At 41.0% G+C, this 15596-nt stretch overlaps 1 protein-coding gene across 1 annotated transcript in view; it reads left to right on the top strand.

Annotated features, from left to right (window-relative positions):
• Positions 1 to 15596, top strand: part of LOC148651157 (uncharacterized) — a 111163-nt gene that overhangs the window by 14512 nt on the left and 81055 nt on the right. Inside the window, exon 2 of the mRNA XM_088601110.1 lies at positions 1061 to 1256. Coding sequence (XP_088457236.1) covers positions 1067 to 1256 — 190 coding nt within the window. The 5' untranslated portion in view covers positions 1061 to 1066. The remainder of the gene's footprint in view (positions 1 to 1060; positions 1257 to 15596) is intronic.

Genomic DNA, 15596 nt, shown 5'->3' with positions numbered 1-15596 from the left:
TGAAGCTTCTTAGCATTTTGTAGCTGGAGGTTGTTGCCGGAGAAATAGGACTGAGGTCTATGTCTGCACTGTCATGGAGATCAGTCACTGAGGCAGATCAAGGGAGCCAAGAGTCCAGCCAGTTTACTCTGTTAGCAACCTGCCAATGTACTGTACTGTACATTTTAAGGATGGATTAATCTTTAAAGGTTTCAAGATGTTTCTAAGTGGTTTATAGCAGCACAGACAGTTCAGTTGCTTGCCTGCTTGTCCTTCACTCCAAAGATAAATGTAACTAATATGGCTGTGAGGTAGATTTGTTTTTAGTGAATTTGAAGAGATACAATTTGAGGAAAAGTTTCATGCACAAACCTATTAGGTTGGAAAGGCTTGAGGAATTACATAGTCTAAAACTGTACTTCAGGACAGCTCCTGATAAGTCAGACAAAGGTTGCGTGGTAGTTTCAAGGAGTCGGCAGAGGTTTTTGAATCATCTGAAGTTTACACTGAGCGAAATACCATCTTCCTTTGCTTTCTGGGTGAACGCTATCCTCTCTCTGATGTTTCTTTATTGTCCCATTCACCTCAAAGTTGTGCCGATTGCATCTGGCTGTCGCCAATTTAGTTGGCAGTTTGTCAGAAAGTTGCTAAACCTGTTTATATTTTTCTCTTATAAATATTGTTTCTGTATCATTTGTGTACTACTAACTCAGTGAAGGATCCCATTGAAGCTGTTACATGAAGGATCCAGTGAAGTAAGCAACACACAGTAGCCAAAGGGTTTGTTTCCAGCATCCATGGCTGTTGTTTTCTGTACTGGGTGCTCCTAGCCTGAATATCTGGTCCTCCTAAGGCCGTGGAGCTCAAGTTGAAAATGAAGTATTCTCCCATTTGAAGATTTGAAGGTGCACCTCCCTTGTGCCTTTATTAGGGCTTGGGGCATGTGTTTGCACCGACTAATGTGGAAATGACAACAGCTCATCAGCCCTGGTGGAGACCTCAGGCCAGAACAAGAGCGGGTTCTTCACCGCTGCCTTCACATCTGTTCCTGACCTCTCCTATTGTGTTGTTCCCGGCGCAGAGGGCGATGTCTGGGAGGAAGGAGAGGCAGGTGTCGCTGGAGGAGGAGAGCTCCAGTGAGAAGAGCAGCTCGCCCACCCCAGGGGACACCCTGCCCTGGAACCTGGCCAAGCACCAGAGGACCAAGCGCTCCAAATCCACGTCCGGCAATGGCACTGTGCTGGACCCTGCGGAGAGGGCCGTCATCCGCATCGCAGGTAGGAGCGAGTGGCAAGCGTGTGGTTGATGGGATGAGATCGATTAGTCCTAAATGGTTGTGTCATTGTCTGTTTGCTGGAATTTTGTGGATCAGCACTGATTCCAGCATTCCAGTGTCTTAAAGGGGAACGGCAGTTTCAATTCCTCAGACTAGTTATTAAATCTCGGTAACAAAATTAATTCATTGCCATTAGAGAAAAAAATACACATTTCAAATTAAGCACAAAATTGTGAACTTTGTGAAAGTTCTATAAGACGCCATGTTGTTGCAAGCTCACATGTTGCAAGTTCCCACGAATTGCGACGAGATGTGGCCCTTCCTGCTCACTAATCACCGTAATGCCTAAGGTAATAAGGTGTACAAGTGAATGTTGTGCAGTACAAGTACAGGTTGTGCAGCAGACTTTTCACTGCAGAAATGTTCCAATGTGATCTGCATGCAGAGTTAACAAGTAGTATGTGTTGGCAAAACCTTCTCGAAATCGAAAGCAATATTCCTATTGGCTTAAAAGAGAAGTATTCACAAGCCTGTTTGTTTACAATAGGGCTGCAATACGTGAATGGAATTTCTGTTCCCTTGTTCTGAATCACAGAACATGGCAATGCGCATACCTGAAAATTTAATCTATTTTAAGGTTTTTCATGTTACAGTGTACATTTGACTTTTATTGCAGTTTGAAATGCACTCATCAATGCTGATTCTTTCTAACCCCGAAATATGAAAATAGTGTTGCATTTCCCTTTAATTAATCCCTGGTCAGCTTTAACAATGTGGACAAATAGCTTGTTCCAGGCACCCACCACCCTCTGTGTAAAACACTGCCTCCTGTCCACCGTGTTAAGTGCTCTTTCCCTTAGTTTCCTCTTGTGAGTTCTCATTCATTTTCCATTGTTGACACAGGAAAAAGTCTTTTGGGTTGTCATTATGTTTCAGATTTTTGAGTATGTGTGTTACCAAGTCCCCTCATGACAGTTCCAGAGCAGTAATCCTTTTTTGTAACATGGGGATTACAATTGTTCACAGTATTTTAAAACAGGTCTAGCTGTACCTTTGTAACAATTTGAGCCCTGTTTTTCTAGATTTAAATGAACTTTTATTGCTTCCCCTCATTGTCTGAAGGAGGATGGTGATGAGTCAGCATGTCCAATCACTAAATCCTTAGGGTTCTGTGAAAGAATGTAATGTAAATGCACATGAGAGCTGTGAGTACAGTATCTGTGAATACATGTTGAGGGGTCACAGTGATATGGTAACTACATGTTTCAAAATGGGTATTCTTCATTCAAACAGTTCTTTAATTGAACTTGAAAGTGTGATACATACTACAAAACTAATAGCAATATTGTATCTCAAATGATTTACTGTAACACTTTGTTGGAAAATTAGAATTACCTATTTACAGTGTTCATTTGATCTGGTAATAGTTTCATTAGCAGTCTTTGTGCATGAACAGAGCTAAAATGCTGCAGGACATTCTGTTGTAATACAACTGTATACAGAGATGGACAGTTCCAGTCCACTAGGTCTGCCCCTGAATATAATTACCTAATTGAACTAATTATGTTAGTTTATTGGGTAAGTGTATGTTACAAATTAAAATAACAGCTGTCTAATCTATAGACATTGGCCTTTGATGACTTGAGCTGCTCATCCCTCCTATACACAATAAATATACAGATGGCCTGATAGAAGTCTCCTTTCAAAACTACATATCCATGTTCATTACGCCTGAGCACTGCAGGCTGTGTGTTCATGGCCGTGCCCTTGGGAACTGCGGTTCACCAGTTCTCTTTTGGAGCTGCCTGACAGCTGGTCTTTCCAGCGCTGGCGCTTGCTGCACCCCAACGAAATTAAAATGTTGTCCAGCTCTTTTTGTTGACAGCGAGGCGAAATGTACAGTAGGATTCTCCTGATGGTTCGGGCATACACAGGGGGGGGGAGAGCTTCAATTTTGAGCTCTGCTGCTTTGACTGCCTTTTCGCAGTACTCCCGCAGTAGGTTTATTACGTCCACCTATAGCAGTTACAAGCACAGAACTGCAACAGGCAAACAGTAGGGGCAGGTCAGGGTGTCACCTGTGTGGCTTGGATTGCAATCATTGTGTGAGCTGGTACTGTATCTCTCAGCCCTGCCCTGGCTTCCCAGGGTAAAGGCATCTAAGCAATCAACTTCCCCTCCACCCTCTTTGCTGTAGGGCTGCAGGGCAAATGCCCTCATTAATTAAAGCATCACTCTGTAACTTCTTACAATTTGCATCGTATGACAGGATAGAAGCTGTGAGTCAGGAAGAAACCATGAAAGGCTTTTCTGTTCCTACAGGAAAACTGTTTAGGAAACTGCTGTGATATGAGCAGTGATAAACAGTAAACAAACTTGCAGGAAAAATAAGCTTTTGTTTTTAGTACAAATCTAAATATGTAACACATAATGGGCCTTCCATATACTGTAGGTCTTGATTCAGATGTTGTAAGCAGCAGGGGTGGGTGGATGAATGAATAAATCCAGTGCATAGATTCTACTGTTCTCCTTTCCAATGCATTACACAACTGTGAAAATGACACCTCAATACTGCAGTTTTTTTAGAATCTGAAAGCCACTGAAAATGTGTAATTAGTACAGTCATTTGATCTATCTGCCACCCACTTTGCTGTTTCATTGCTTTTTATATTGTTCTGTTCTAACAAGATACCAGGGATGCGTCTTCCCGAATTAAAAAGGAACAAAAGGAATGAGACTCCCCCGAATTAGCCGAAACGACGGCTCTGCAGGCGCTGCTTGTTAAAAAAGAGAGGGCACCAGCTAGCTCCCAGATTGCGTGGACTTGCACGCTCGGATATCAACCTATTCAGTAATCGATCCTGAAGCTAAACTTGATCTCGGGTTGATCGAAGGCTATAGAAAAATACTTGAGCGGTGATCCTGGAGGGTTTGCAACAGATGGCTACTGAGCCATTCGCATATCAGGTTTGTGGATCCAGTCAGATTCTTGGAAAGGACAACCCTCGCGTGTTTTCCAGCTTAGGCAGTGTGGAACTGGGCAGTGGACAGAGCACATGGACTCTAAGGAGACTGCTCTTCTGGAGGCAGTTTGTTTTCAAGCGTCTCTGATACACTAGTAGACAATTGTATTCATAAGAAAACAGGTCATCTGACCTATTTGCTATTCGAGGGGATCTAACACAAAGCGTGAAGCAAGGAAAACAGTGAGAGCAGATGGCATCAACTCCTTCCTGTTGTACCTTACTGTGCTCAAAGTGCTTTATGGTTATAGTGGCCAGTGTCTGTTTGCTGTGTTGCAGGAAACAGAGGAGCTCATTAAGTCTGAAGAGTTTGCTTTACTGGATGAAATAACAGTGCTCTTTTATTAAAGAACACCAACATTCTCTGAAGGATTTCCTTTCTTGGACTGTGCACATGGGTGAGAGCACACACGACTGTGCTAGACTCCCTTTTTGTGATTGATGTTTAGTGGCAGGGGGTAGCGACAGTTTAGAGGTTTTGTTTTATGACAGTTATGCCAGTGCTGAATCTATTCTGTTTCTATTCTATTTCTATTTTCAGCGAATGTGACAACTGATCCATTTTGTATTTATCTTTTGAAATTCAGAATCGGCGATTATTTCTAATTTTTTAATATTCCCAGCCATAAAAACGCTTTTTTGCGCCTCTACCTGCCACTAGAAACACTGTCTCCGCACACAGGGAAGCATGAGGAGATGTGTGCAGACTCTTCCACCCTGGCCACCTTCAAGCTACTCCTCTCCTAACACATCACAGGATAATTTATTATTAATGGTAATAAGTAAAGTTTAAAACAAGCAAACTCTTTCAAACAGAGAATGTTTGTAAAAAACTACTGTACTATCCTCAGTAGTGTGTTTTGTTTAGCATTCAAGGGCTTCTGCAAATGTCTATGTTTTCATTTAAGGCGGCTGATCACCCATGGGCCTCTGTAATAAACACACATTTTATTTAAGTCAAGCCAGCTCTTAGAAAGCCTCAAACCTCTGGAATCTCTAGAAAAGGCCATGGGCCCTTCATGGGGCTCAGGTCTCCTGCCAGTGTTTTTCAGAATGGCTCACAACTCCAGCACTGGCAGTGTCCCCTGTCTGGTGCCCTGACAGGAGCTGATTCAGTTTGTTCAGATGAGAGAGAGCCAAGACATTTATGCCCATACAGACTGAGTTTCAACAAACCTAAATTATCTGCAAAGCTTTTGACTTCTTCAAGCAGGGAGAATGTAAAAAATAGTTGGTTTTTCTTTTGGTTTTCTTTATAGATCATATAGTATGTGAAAACGTTTTGGTACACTGTGGTACAGTTAGGGATTATGCACATATACATAAATTTATATTAAATGAACATGTTCAAATTACGATTGGTTGTATCAGTTTCAGGAATCCAATTCTCCAGAAAACATAAGACATCAGTTTGCAGTTCTAATCTAGCAAATCTAATTAGCAATCACCTTGAGAGAAAAACATCCATTGTTTATATATTACCAATTAACTGGCTGAGAGCTCTCTAATGAAACAAATAGGATCCCACTTCCCCGAATAACACAAACGCTGTAGAAACGTGTATGTAAATCTAACGGTTATGAATGTGTTTGTAATTATACCTTGTTGTTTTTTCACTCTGCTCATTTATGAGTTTTCTTTTTAAAAGAAGTGTCTTCTTCTAAAGAGAAACTTTATTTTTTAGCCAAATATTTTGCTTTTTAGCACAGTTAGACCCTGTTAATAAAATTAAAGCAAAATCCACAACATGTCTTGTTTATTTTACACAGTAATTATGTGGATTCACATAAAGTAACTGCTATACAGAATACAGTCTTCAAGACACAAAGGTGTGTTGTAGTTTGTACCTTTTCTGCTTTTTTTGCAAGACTCCGCTTGCGTCCTGTGGTACATTGAGCATCTTCTCTTTATAGGGAACCTTTCAGGTGGGTTTGAATTTACTTCATTTTACTTGGATGCCAGGTAGTTCTGCAATAATGGATAATTGCAGCCATGATTCATTTTGCATCGTCAGGAAAACAGTATTTTTGCTTAGTCCAGGGACCTGTCCTCTGACAGGTCAGGTGTCATTTCTGTACTTGTACAGAGCAGGACAAGTGGACTTTGTGAGGACCAAACAAGGGGGTGCTTTCTTCTGCCTTTTGGGGAGATGAAAAGAACTCGGTGTTGTGAATGAGGAACATGTTTGGAGTCTAAGGATGTATGGAAGAAAAGTCTCAGTGTGCTCATGGGGTTTGCTTGTTCGAAGTGGCATTTACAATGGCTTTGTTCCAGATACGTGCAGCATGAGTTTCGTGGGCGACTCTCCTCCTCACACTGTATGTGCTCTTGGAAAGTGCTTGCAGTGAGCTAATTGCTTGTTTTGTACTGTGTGACATGCATTCTGTGTTCGAGTTAACCCCCTTCGAAAGGCACGATACTTAAGGCGCATGACCCTAATGTGTGTGAAGGATTTGAAGCTAATGGCTTAAAAAAATAACCTGTTATCTTTTTGGATGAAATCGCCAACTTGAAGTGTTGCATATGATGCCAAGGAGATAATAATAAAGTAATTGCATGGCATGAACAGTAGGAGGAGACCCTGTTAATAAACCAATGAAGTTCAGCCCCACCTGGGTGACAGGCAACAGCTCCTCTGCTCTTGCAGCCCCACCGCACGGCAGATCAGGAGTCGAACAGAGACATTAGGGGCCTGTAGTGAAATTCAGCCAGGACATCAGTGTTAATAACCCTTCTTTTGTTAACAGTGTTGTGGAATTTTTAATGACCAATCAGTCAAGACCTTGGTTTAGCATCAAGTTTTGTCTCCATCGAACCAGCCTGGGTGAAAGAATCAGTCGGCGGAGGATGGGTTACTTCATTTCAGCCTCACGCCTGGTCCACTCCGTTCTAATAGCTGTTCTGTCCATATATGTGATAAATAATATAGTTAGTAATGTCAAATATTATGTCAGGCAAGTCAAAGAATAGAAATTTAGTGTTTTTATATTTGAACATTTCAACAGTTCCTGGCACAGCTGGCAGAGGTGATTTGTGTTTCATGTGGGTAAATAGTTTTATAATACTCCAGTAGATTCCAGTAGGGTGTGAGGTTTGCAGTCAAATTGTTTTCTCAGCATCTCATGAGAAGAATCCTCCTTCAACCTCAAGGTGTAAGAACTGCTTAATCTTTACTCTGGGCTGGAAACAAGTCACACCACCACTTCCTGTACTCCGGTGATTCTGTCACACAATCACTTCCTGTACTCCAGTGATTCTGTCATATCGTCACTTCCTCTACTCTGGTGATTCTGTCACACTTCCTCCTCCCCAGTGATTCTGTCACACCATCACTTCCTCTTCCCCAGTGATTTTGTCACACTTCCTCTACCCCAGTGATTCTGTCACACCATCACTTCCTCTCACCCAGTGATTCTGTCACACTTCCCCTCCCCCGGTGATTCTGTCACACCACCACTTCCTCTCCCCTGGTGATTCTGTCATATCGTCACTTCCTCTATTCCGGTGATTCTATCACACTTCCTCTCCCCCAGTGATTCTGTCACACCATCACTTCCTCTCCCCCAGTGATTCTGTCACACTTCCTCTCCCCCAGTGATTCTGTCACACCATCACTTCCTCTCCCCCGGTGATTCTGTCACACTTCCTCTACCCCAGTGATTCTGTCACACCACCACTTCCTCTCCCCCAGTGATTCTGTCACACTTCCTCTACCCCAGTGATTCTGTCACGCCATCACTCCCTCTCCCCCGGTGATTCTGTCATATCGTCATGCCTAGTTTGGAAAGACCCCTGCACCCCTGTCTACACAACATGTCCTGTCTGTGTAAAAACTGTCTTTGCATTTATTTCTCACATTGGTGCCTTGTGTTTTGTTCACCGAATGTGATATGAAATAACTGTGGGCCTTCCGTATTTATTCCCTTTCGAATGTGAAAAGCCTCAGTCAGAGCTCTTTGTCTGCTGTGCTCTTTAGCCCAGAGCAGCTCCCACTCTTGGCCTGGCCGTGTTCCTGTGCCACCCATGCAGACCAGGCTGAGATTCACTCAGCTCTAAAGCCACAGCACCTAGGAAACACTCACGACTGTCACCATGTGGTTGTAGGAGGTGTGCTCTGTTCCACAAAGAACCAGTGTATTTCAGGGAGTCTGTGCATTTGTGTTTTTTTATTTTAAGAAACTGTTTGGAGCAGTTGTACATACAGTATACAGTGTAATTTTTTGCATCACATTAGTCTGGTTTAGAGTTTCTCGAATAGATTCTGCCTGCAATTTTTCCCAAATACGGATAGAATTTTGCTTTTAAATTTTTAAAACCCAGCTCAACAGTGTTCACAGTGAATATTTACTTTGAGAGAAAGCGTTCTGTTGAGACTGTGCAAAGAAACATTTGTATTTTGCAATTCATGTACAGAGCTGATATTGGGCTAAACGTTCTGCATGAAACATTTGATACAAGAGCCTCTTTCATATGTTCCCTGATATCCATGGCAGATGAACAGATTAGCTGCTGGTGTCACCTCTTCTGAGTACTCTTCTGAGTTTTTACTTGTATAGGCAGCTGAAAAATCAAGAATTGCATGAAGGTTTTTGTAGCAGAAAATGATAAATGCTGTGTATTTTAAGCACCAACAACAGTTACAAATAGGGAGGAGGGTGTTTTCCTTTCACTCTCTGGGCTGGGACAGGATAGCTCTTGTGGAGATGGGAGGGGTGTTTGGTTGAGTTGTAAAATGACCTTTGGCTTTGGAGCAGCTGCTTGTTCCCTGATAGGAGTGGTGACCTGCAAGCTAAAGACACTGATGACTGTGAGTAACTTTTACCACAGGGTGTGTGCTGTCCTTTGATCCTGACCTGCTCTAGAATCTGAGGAATGTCAAATGTTTGTTGATCAGACAGCGGCGATAGCTTGAGCACACTCTAGTGGACAGCTCTTCCAAGACATTCTTATAGAAAAGGTAGCGATTCCCCTCCTGTGTTGTTTGGCAGAACATGATAGCATTTGTCTTAGGACAGCGCAGAAGTCTGTTGATGGGAAGACTATACACTGAAACCTCAAATTGTTTATCATCTCAGTTTTTACTAAATTCCACTTCTGAACCCACCTATTGAGTCCCTAAGAAAGATGTCCGGGAAACTTTTGGGTGTTTTAACAGATGACCCTCTTAATGCAGAAGTAAACCACTGGAATGAAATGATGGGTCAGGGGGTCAGAACCCGTGTTATAAGGGTGAGCATATTTTGTTCTTCAAAAAAGATGCAAAAGACACAAAGCAGTCTGAGTTTTCCACAGAGTCATTTTACAGTATATCTGGACTAAAACTGAAACAGATTTTGAATTGGGCACATGCTTACCTCTGACAGCAACAGGATTGTGTTTTGGTGTGCTTGGAGAAACAGACCTCCACAACTGTGTTATAAATCAACACCTCTTTGTGAGGAATATTTGTTAAACATCACCTTCGGACCACAGCAGACATGAAAACTGTCTCGAATGTTTGAACTCAAACAGTACTGCTGTTCTTCTCTGGCTGGTACTGTCCAGTTTACTGGTTGCCTTTTTTTCCCAAGCTCTATCCAGTGCCCCAAGAGTTGTACTAGATGGGGCAGTCTGGATAGCTCATACGTCAGAAGTGCTCTGGTGAGGAATCCCATGCCAGTGACCATCATTATGCTGAGTCCATATTGCTTCTGTGAGTCCAAACAGGCTGCTCAGAAATGTGCAAGAGAAAGAGGGAGTGTTCCTCTTTCCATCTGCTATTCATTAAAATATATTTGTAAAATCCTAAATGATAGTGTCCTTAAAAACCTAAGGACAGTTATGGAGGTTCCCAAAGGGTCTTTTTTTTTTCCAGCAGCAAGAGGTCACGTTGCAGTGAATGCAGGGCCTGTGCTTGGCTACTGAGGTCTAAAGAATGTCATTGTCATCTTCCTGGCTGAGGTCCAGGCAGGCCTGTGCTGTGTGTGGTTGTGACACGGGAGCCAGATTCACACGCTGTGATGGATCGGGTTTGACTCTTTGTGCTGGAGATGGGTGAAACCTCAAGCCAAAAACTTTTCCCTTGCTTTCGCTCAGGACTGTGACAAGCCAGCTCTGTGTAGCTGCTGTATTAATCACAAGCCCCCTGTCTTGGAGGAAGATTAAAACCCCCTTGCAGTCAACAGCATACGGAGCCTCAGTCTCAAGACAGGACTGTTACAGGGTCCCAGAGGCAGGGGAAACAGAACGTTTACAGAGGAATGTTTTCACATACATTTTCCTTTGACCTGCATTTCTCCCTGTCTCCACTTGGGGTCAGTGTCTTAAGGGAATGTACAGCAAAAGGACAACATTCAAGCATTTTCATGCTTCATTTTTACAAGCATATTTACAGTTTTTTTCTAGACAGGGAACTGTTATTTCATGAGGACAGTCCTCTCCTTTGCCGTATTTGTGTTTGTTCATGTCTTGCTGGGTTTGCAATTCAGATTTTTTGCAAAAGCTCTGGAAAATTGGGAGAGAGTTTTGCTTTGGAAAAAAAGAAATGTTTGATAAATATCTTGACATTGCTTATGGTTTATATTTGAATAAGAATATATTTTCTCCTTTTCAATGTAAATATTTTGTGCAAGGCAGGTTTTCTTACTCAGACATTTCAAACAGTTTAACAGCCTTCAACTACTTTTGCAATCTTGTGTGCTTATTCTCCAGCTTAATTATAGCATGAGCTGAAGTAAACAGATGTGCACGTGAAAAGCATTTTCTGAAAATGAAGGATTGTCAGAAAGCAGAGCCAGCACTGTATTTGTACGTAATCTTTATCACCCTCTGACCAACTTAATCAGGTTTGCCCTCACCTGGAGTTTCTGGGAATTGCTGTCCTTCTGCTACTCAAAGGGGGTGGGATTGTGGATTTCATGTGGATTTCATTATCCTCATACTGTAAGTGTTGTTTTCCCATGTAATTTTCAGACGTTGGCATACATTTATCAAATTCAGCTGATGCAAATGCTCACATAGAACAGTGCCCCAGGGAAAGGCACTGATGCACAACAAAGTGAATACAGTAGCCTACTACTAATTAATTAATACATTTGTGTTATATTTAATTGTGGCATGGTAGCATAAATATAAGTATACCACTGTGTTCTTGTATTATCTCTAATATTTTTTAGACATCCTGAAAATTAAATGATGATCCCAAGGGGGAGAGAGAGAAAAAGAAGCATTCACTTTGGGCTTTATTTGTAAAAAAAAGAACTCTGACCACTGTGTTTAAAACATTTGTTTTCTTGAGAAAGATGTTTTCAGAGTAATCTGTCAGAAAGCTGATTCAAAGTCTCCAGTGACGTCCCCAGCAGCATTTCACTGGCAGATTGCTTCTCCTTTCAAAATTTAACACTCCCTAAAATATTTAATGAAATTGCTTGTTCTGTGAGGACAACACTGATCCAAGCAGCAAGAGTTTGTTTATTGCACTGTTGAGTTTCTTAGCCTTTACTGCATCATGCCATATCTTAGCAGATAAGTCATGATGCAGTAAAGGCTAAGAAAGCCCTCCTGAGCAGGACTTTAGTGAGCCTTTATTGCCCACTAGCTTGTTGTATTACCTCTGTAGCTCAGAAGCTCCTTCATTCAATGTCTCTCTGAGTCTTGCGTCAAGCCAAATCTTTGGGCAGCACTATGACAGCAGGCATGAGTGGAGCCTCGTTGTAGCTTCAGAAACGCTTCCTTGCCATTCATTGGATTTCATGTTGCTTGATGAATGGATGGGTGCCAGGTACTTGTTTGGCAGAGTGACAATAGTGAGCAGAGTACGGGAAGTGGCGTGTGTGTGCTTCACTGTTCTGTCTGATTTGTCAGGAGGGCAGAAAGTGAATTTCCAGCCTGAACCATCGCTTCTCTTGATTTCTATCTGGAACCCCTGCAGACTGAAGTGAATTACTTAAGAGGTCTATGGCTTTAGGAAAAATGTGTTATTTTTTTACTTTTATTGTAAAAACAATGGAATTGCCAGTCTCCCAAAATGGACATAATGGTATACTGTAGCATGTATGTACAGTATATGTTGCAGGCTCCACATTGCCCCATGGGATTTTGTACATTATTAACCTAGGTGTTCCTCATTTTGCGTAGTTCACCCAGGAAGGTCAAGGTATTTCACTTGTCTCTGACTAGAGAAGGTTATTTAATTGGCTCTTGCTATTTTTTCTCGTAAACATTCCAACTATGTCTTGAAAGCAAGGCAATGACTTGGTACAGAAAGGGTGGCCAATCCTAACTCTGACTGTAAGGAGTACCTGTACATGGAAACAATCAGTGAGCAGTGAGTTAGTGTCAGCAGTGAAATCTAATGTGATCATTGCTTAGCTCTCAAAAGTACAAGAAAAATACTAGTAAGTAAAGTAGCTGGCTTTTTAAAATGTCTAAAAACATTTGAAAAATGTCGTTTTGAAACAAAATGGCCAAGACACCCAAGTGTAGGAAGAGAATGAAATGTTATGATCAAAATGGCTTAAAGAATTTCATATACTCTAGTAAACTCTTGAAGCTCCAGTGGACTGCATGTGCATTAAAGACCTGAAAGTTCAGGTTCAGATCCCATCGAGAAGCTAAAACAGCTTCTTTTGTGGTAATTGGCATGTACAGTAAATCTTAAACTCGGACACTATGTAAGTGTTTCTTTGGCTGGACTCCAAAACCACCAGCAGCAAAGTTTCAAAATAAGTAAAGGCTGACACAAATAATTGGATAGAGTAAAGGACTTATCAATGCAAATTCTGTTATACTGTTAGCACATACTGTATATATTTAAATACATTAATCCCTGGTCATGGTCAGTTTTTCTTATTGGAAAAATATAGAAATTTAGACTCGGCTGGAAATGTTGTTTACCTAGCTTAGACAGGTACATTTTCTGAATCTAGATGTGTGTCATCTAGTTTATATTCCATCTGGACCCTTAGCTACATAATCTTAAATTGCTTCACCAGGTTGTTTAAGTATCTTTTGTGTATCAGAAACAAGCAGGGCTGGTTGAGCACAGTAACAGTCACCTACTGTATTAATTAGGTAAATGAGGTCTCGGTGAACTAAAAACAAGAGGGGATGGATTTTTAGACAGGACAAAAACTTCTTAAATACGAAAAGCAATAATAACATCAATGTATGAGGAAGAGTGAAACAAGTGTTTCTTGTCCTGAGTCAAAGGTGGGTGTTTGAGAGTCTGGGCAGGTCTATGCAGAGCAGTTTCTTTGTTCTGCTTGTTCTGCTTGTTCTGCTTCCTGTAGAATGCATTAAAAAATCACAGGTGAGAGCATTATGCAACCTGCAGATTTTGAACCTTTCACTTGTTGCCCTGTGAGCTGTGGTTGATGTAGTGCACATAAAGGTATTATTTATTATTATTTTATTGTGCCACCTTTAATCATTTATTATCATTGCTTAAAGTTATGCTCATTTTTGGGTGAGTGTTAAGATCTCTGCTCTACAGCTCCTCGAGTGGCAGTAATCATCTGGGAGCTCTGATTAAAATGGAGGTTGGATCACCCCCATTGGGACATTCTGAGCACTCTGAGGGGCAGAAACAATTTAACATGTTGCACCTTCTAATCCCGAGTGCTGGGCTGTACAAGGTGAAATGTGCATTCAACACTGACTTTTATCAGCGCATTGATACGAGTTGAAATCCTGCTGGGGCGCATGGTTGTCATTTCCAAATGAACACTTTAATTTTTGTAGGTGTTTTTTATTTGATTTTATTTGCACTTGCGCGGGCCTGTTCAGTCTTCCTTGAAGATGGAATTTACACATTAGACACAAAGAGTTTCCAATAACAGAGTTGTTTAGGGTGGAGTAAGGAGGGAAGCAGGACTGAGGGAGAAGGAAAACATATTTAATCTATTTCAGGTTTTACAAGCTGCTGGCTGTTGTAAAAATCACAGCAGCAAAGCTGCGAGGCAGTGCTTGTAACATTATTTGAAGTTCACCCAATAGTCTATTTACTGAGCCTGTTGCACGTCCGAATCATCTAGCATTGAGGGGGTGACAGAGCTGTAGCTAGACAAACGATAATTGGAGTCCTGAAAGTCCAGACAAGGGCTACAGGACTTATTCCTGGGCTTAAGGAGATGTCATGGGTTTCAGAAATAGATGTTCAAGAAGACTTTTGATATGAAACATTTTTAAGGGAAGGTTAGTTCAGGTAGTAAATTCAGATTATGTTCAGTAAGTAGAACGCAAATTTAAAAGAATGTTTTAAAATGATACTAAAAAAAACATTTTAAATGAGATAATTGGTGCCTGGAAGGGATTCCTTGATGTGTTGTGGAGGCAGGGATACTGGGTTCCTTAAGAACCCAACTATTAAAGTCTAGAAAGCCAAAGGTTAGTTCATGGAAAAATCAGGCAAAAAGTTGTATGGTCTTTTCTTGTCATTCATTTTTCTTCAGGTTCTGATTAGCATTTTGTTTTATATGGAATAGGTGGACATGGAAAGGTTGGAACTATTTTTTAATAAGAGGGAGTGACAAACTGATGTCATGCAGGTTTCATGCAGGTGTGATCTGTATTAGCAAATATCTATGTCAGTGTAGTAATGCACACATACAATGGTCAGTTGTCATTTATCTTCTTTTCTTTCAAAAGGACAGCATTTTCTTCAGCAAAGTAACGACTGCGTCATAAATACCTGTTATTTTCTCTTTAAGATTCCACTGCAGGAACTGCAGCTTGAATATTTTTACAATTGTTTTGTTCTCACAAGTTTCTCCTGAATTTGATTTGATATTTTCAGTCGATATTATTATTAGAATGTCTTAGTTGTCTAGGGGCTGTAAGTTGAAAATCAGACACCTAACATTCTCAGGTTTTTTTTAAGACTCTCTTGTGACACTGCTAATCATGAAAGACTTCACTGGTTATTTTCCAAAGGTGAAGTGTGTGAGCACCACTATCTCATAAAGCCATGAGTTTAATAAAGTTTTATGTTAGTATTGCAGTTAAAGTCTTCTGTACTTTGAAACATTATCCATTTACATTGAAATTCTGGTCTGGAAAAAAATCCGTTAACTCTACAGTTGTTTTTTTAGTTGTCCTTTGACAAATGATTTTGTATCCTCAGTCACAACAGCTTACAAATATGCCATTAGTAGTTGGAAAGTAAAATCCTAAACCTAGTATTTAACTCGGAACGGTTTATTTCTCCATCAACCAACCTTCAAGGTTTATTGTGCCAAACTCAAATAGCAAATAATTTAATTGAAAGAGAAACAAGCAATATTCAGATTTTTAGACATCAAATACCTGGAAAATTGAGATACCTAATTTGGATACATATT

Source organism: Lepisosteus platostomus, chromosome 12 (genome assembly GCF_059453375.1).
Source record: "Lepisosteus platostomus isolate fLepPlt1 chromosome 12, fLepPlt1.hap1, whole genome shotgun sequence".
Taxonomy (NCBI): Eukaryota; Metazoa; Chordata; class Actinopteri; order Semionotiformes; family Lepisosteidae; genus Lepisosteus; species Lepisosteus platostomus.
This window is presented reverse-complemented; position numbering and strand designations above follow the sequence as displayed.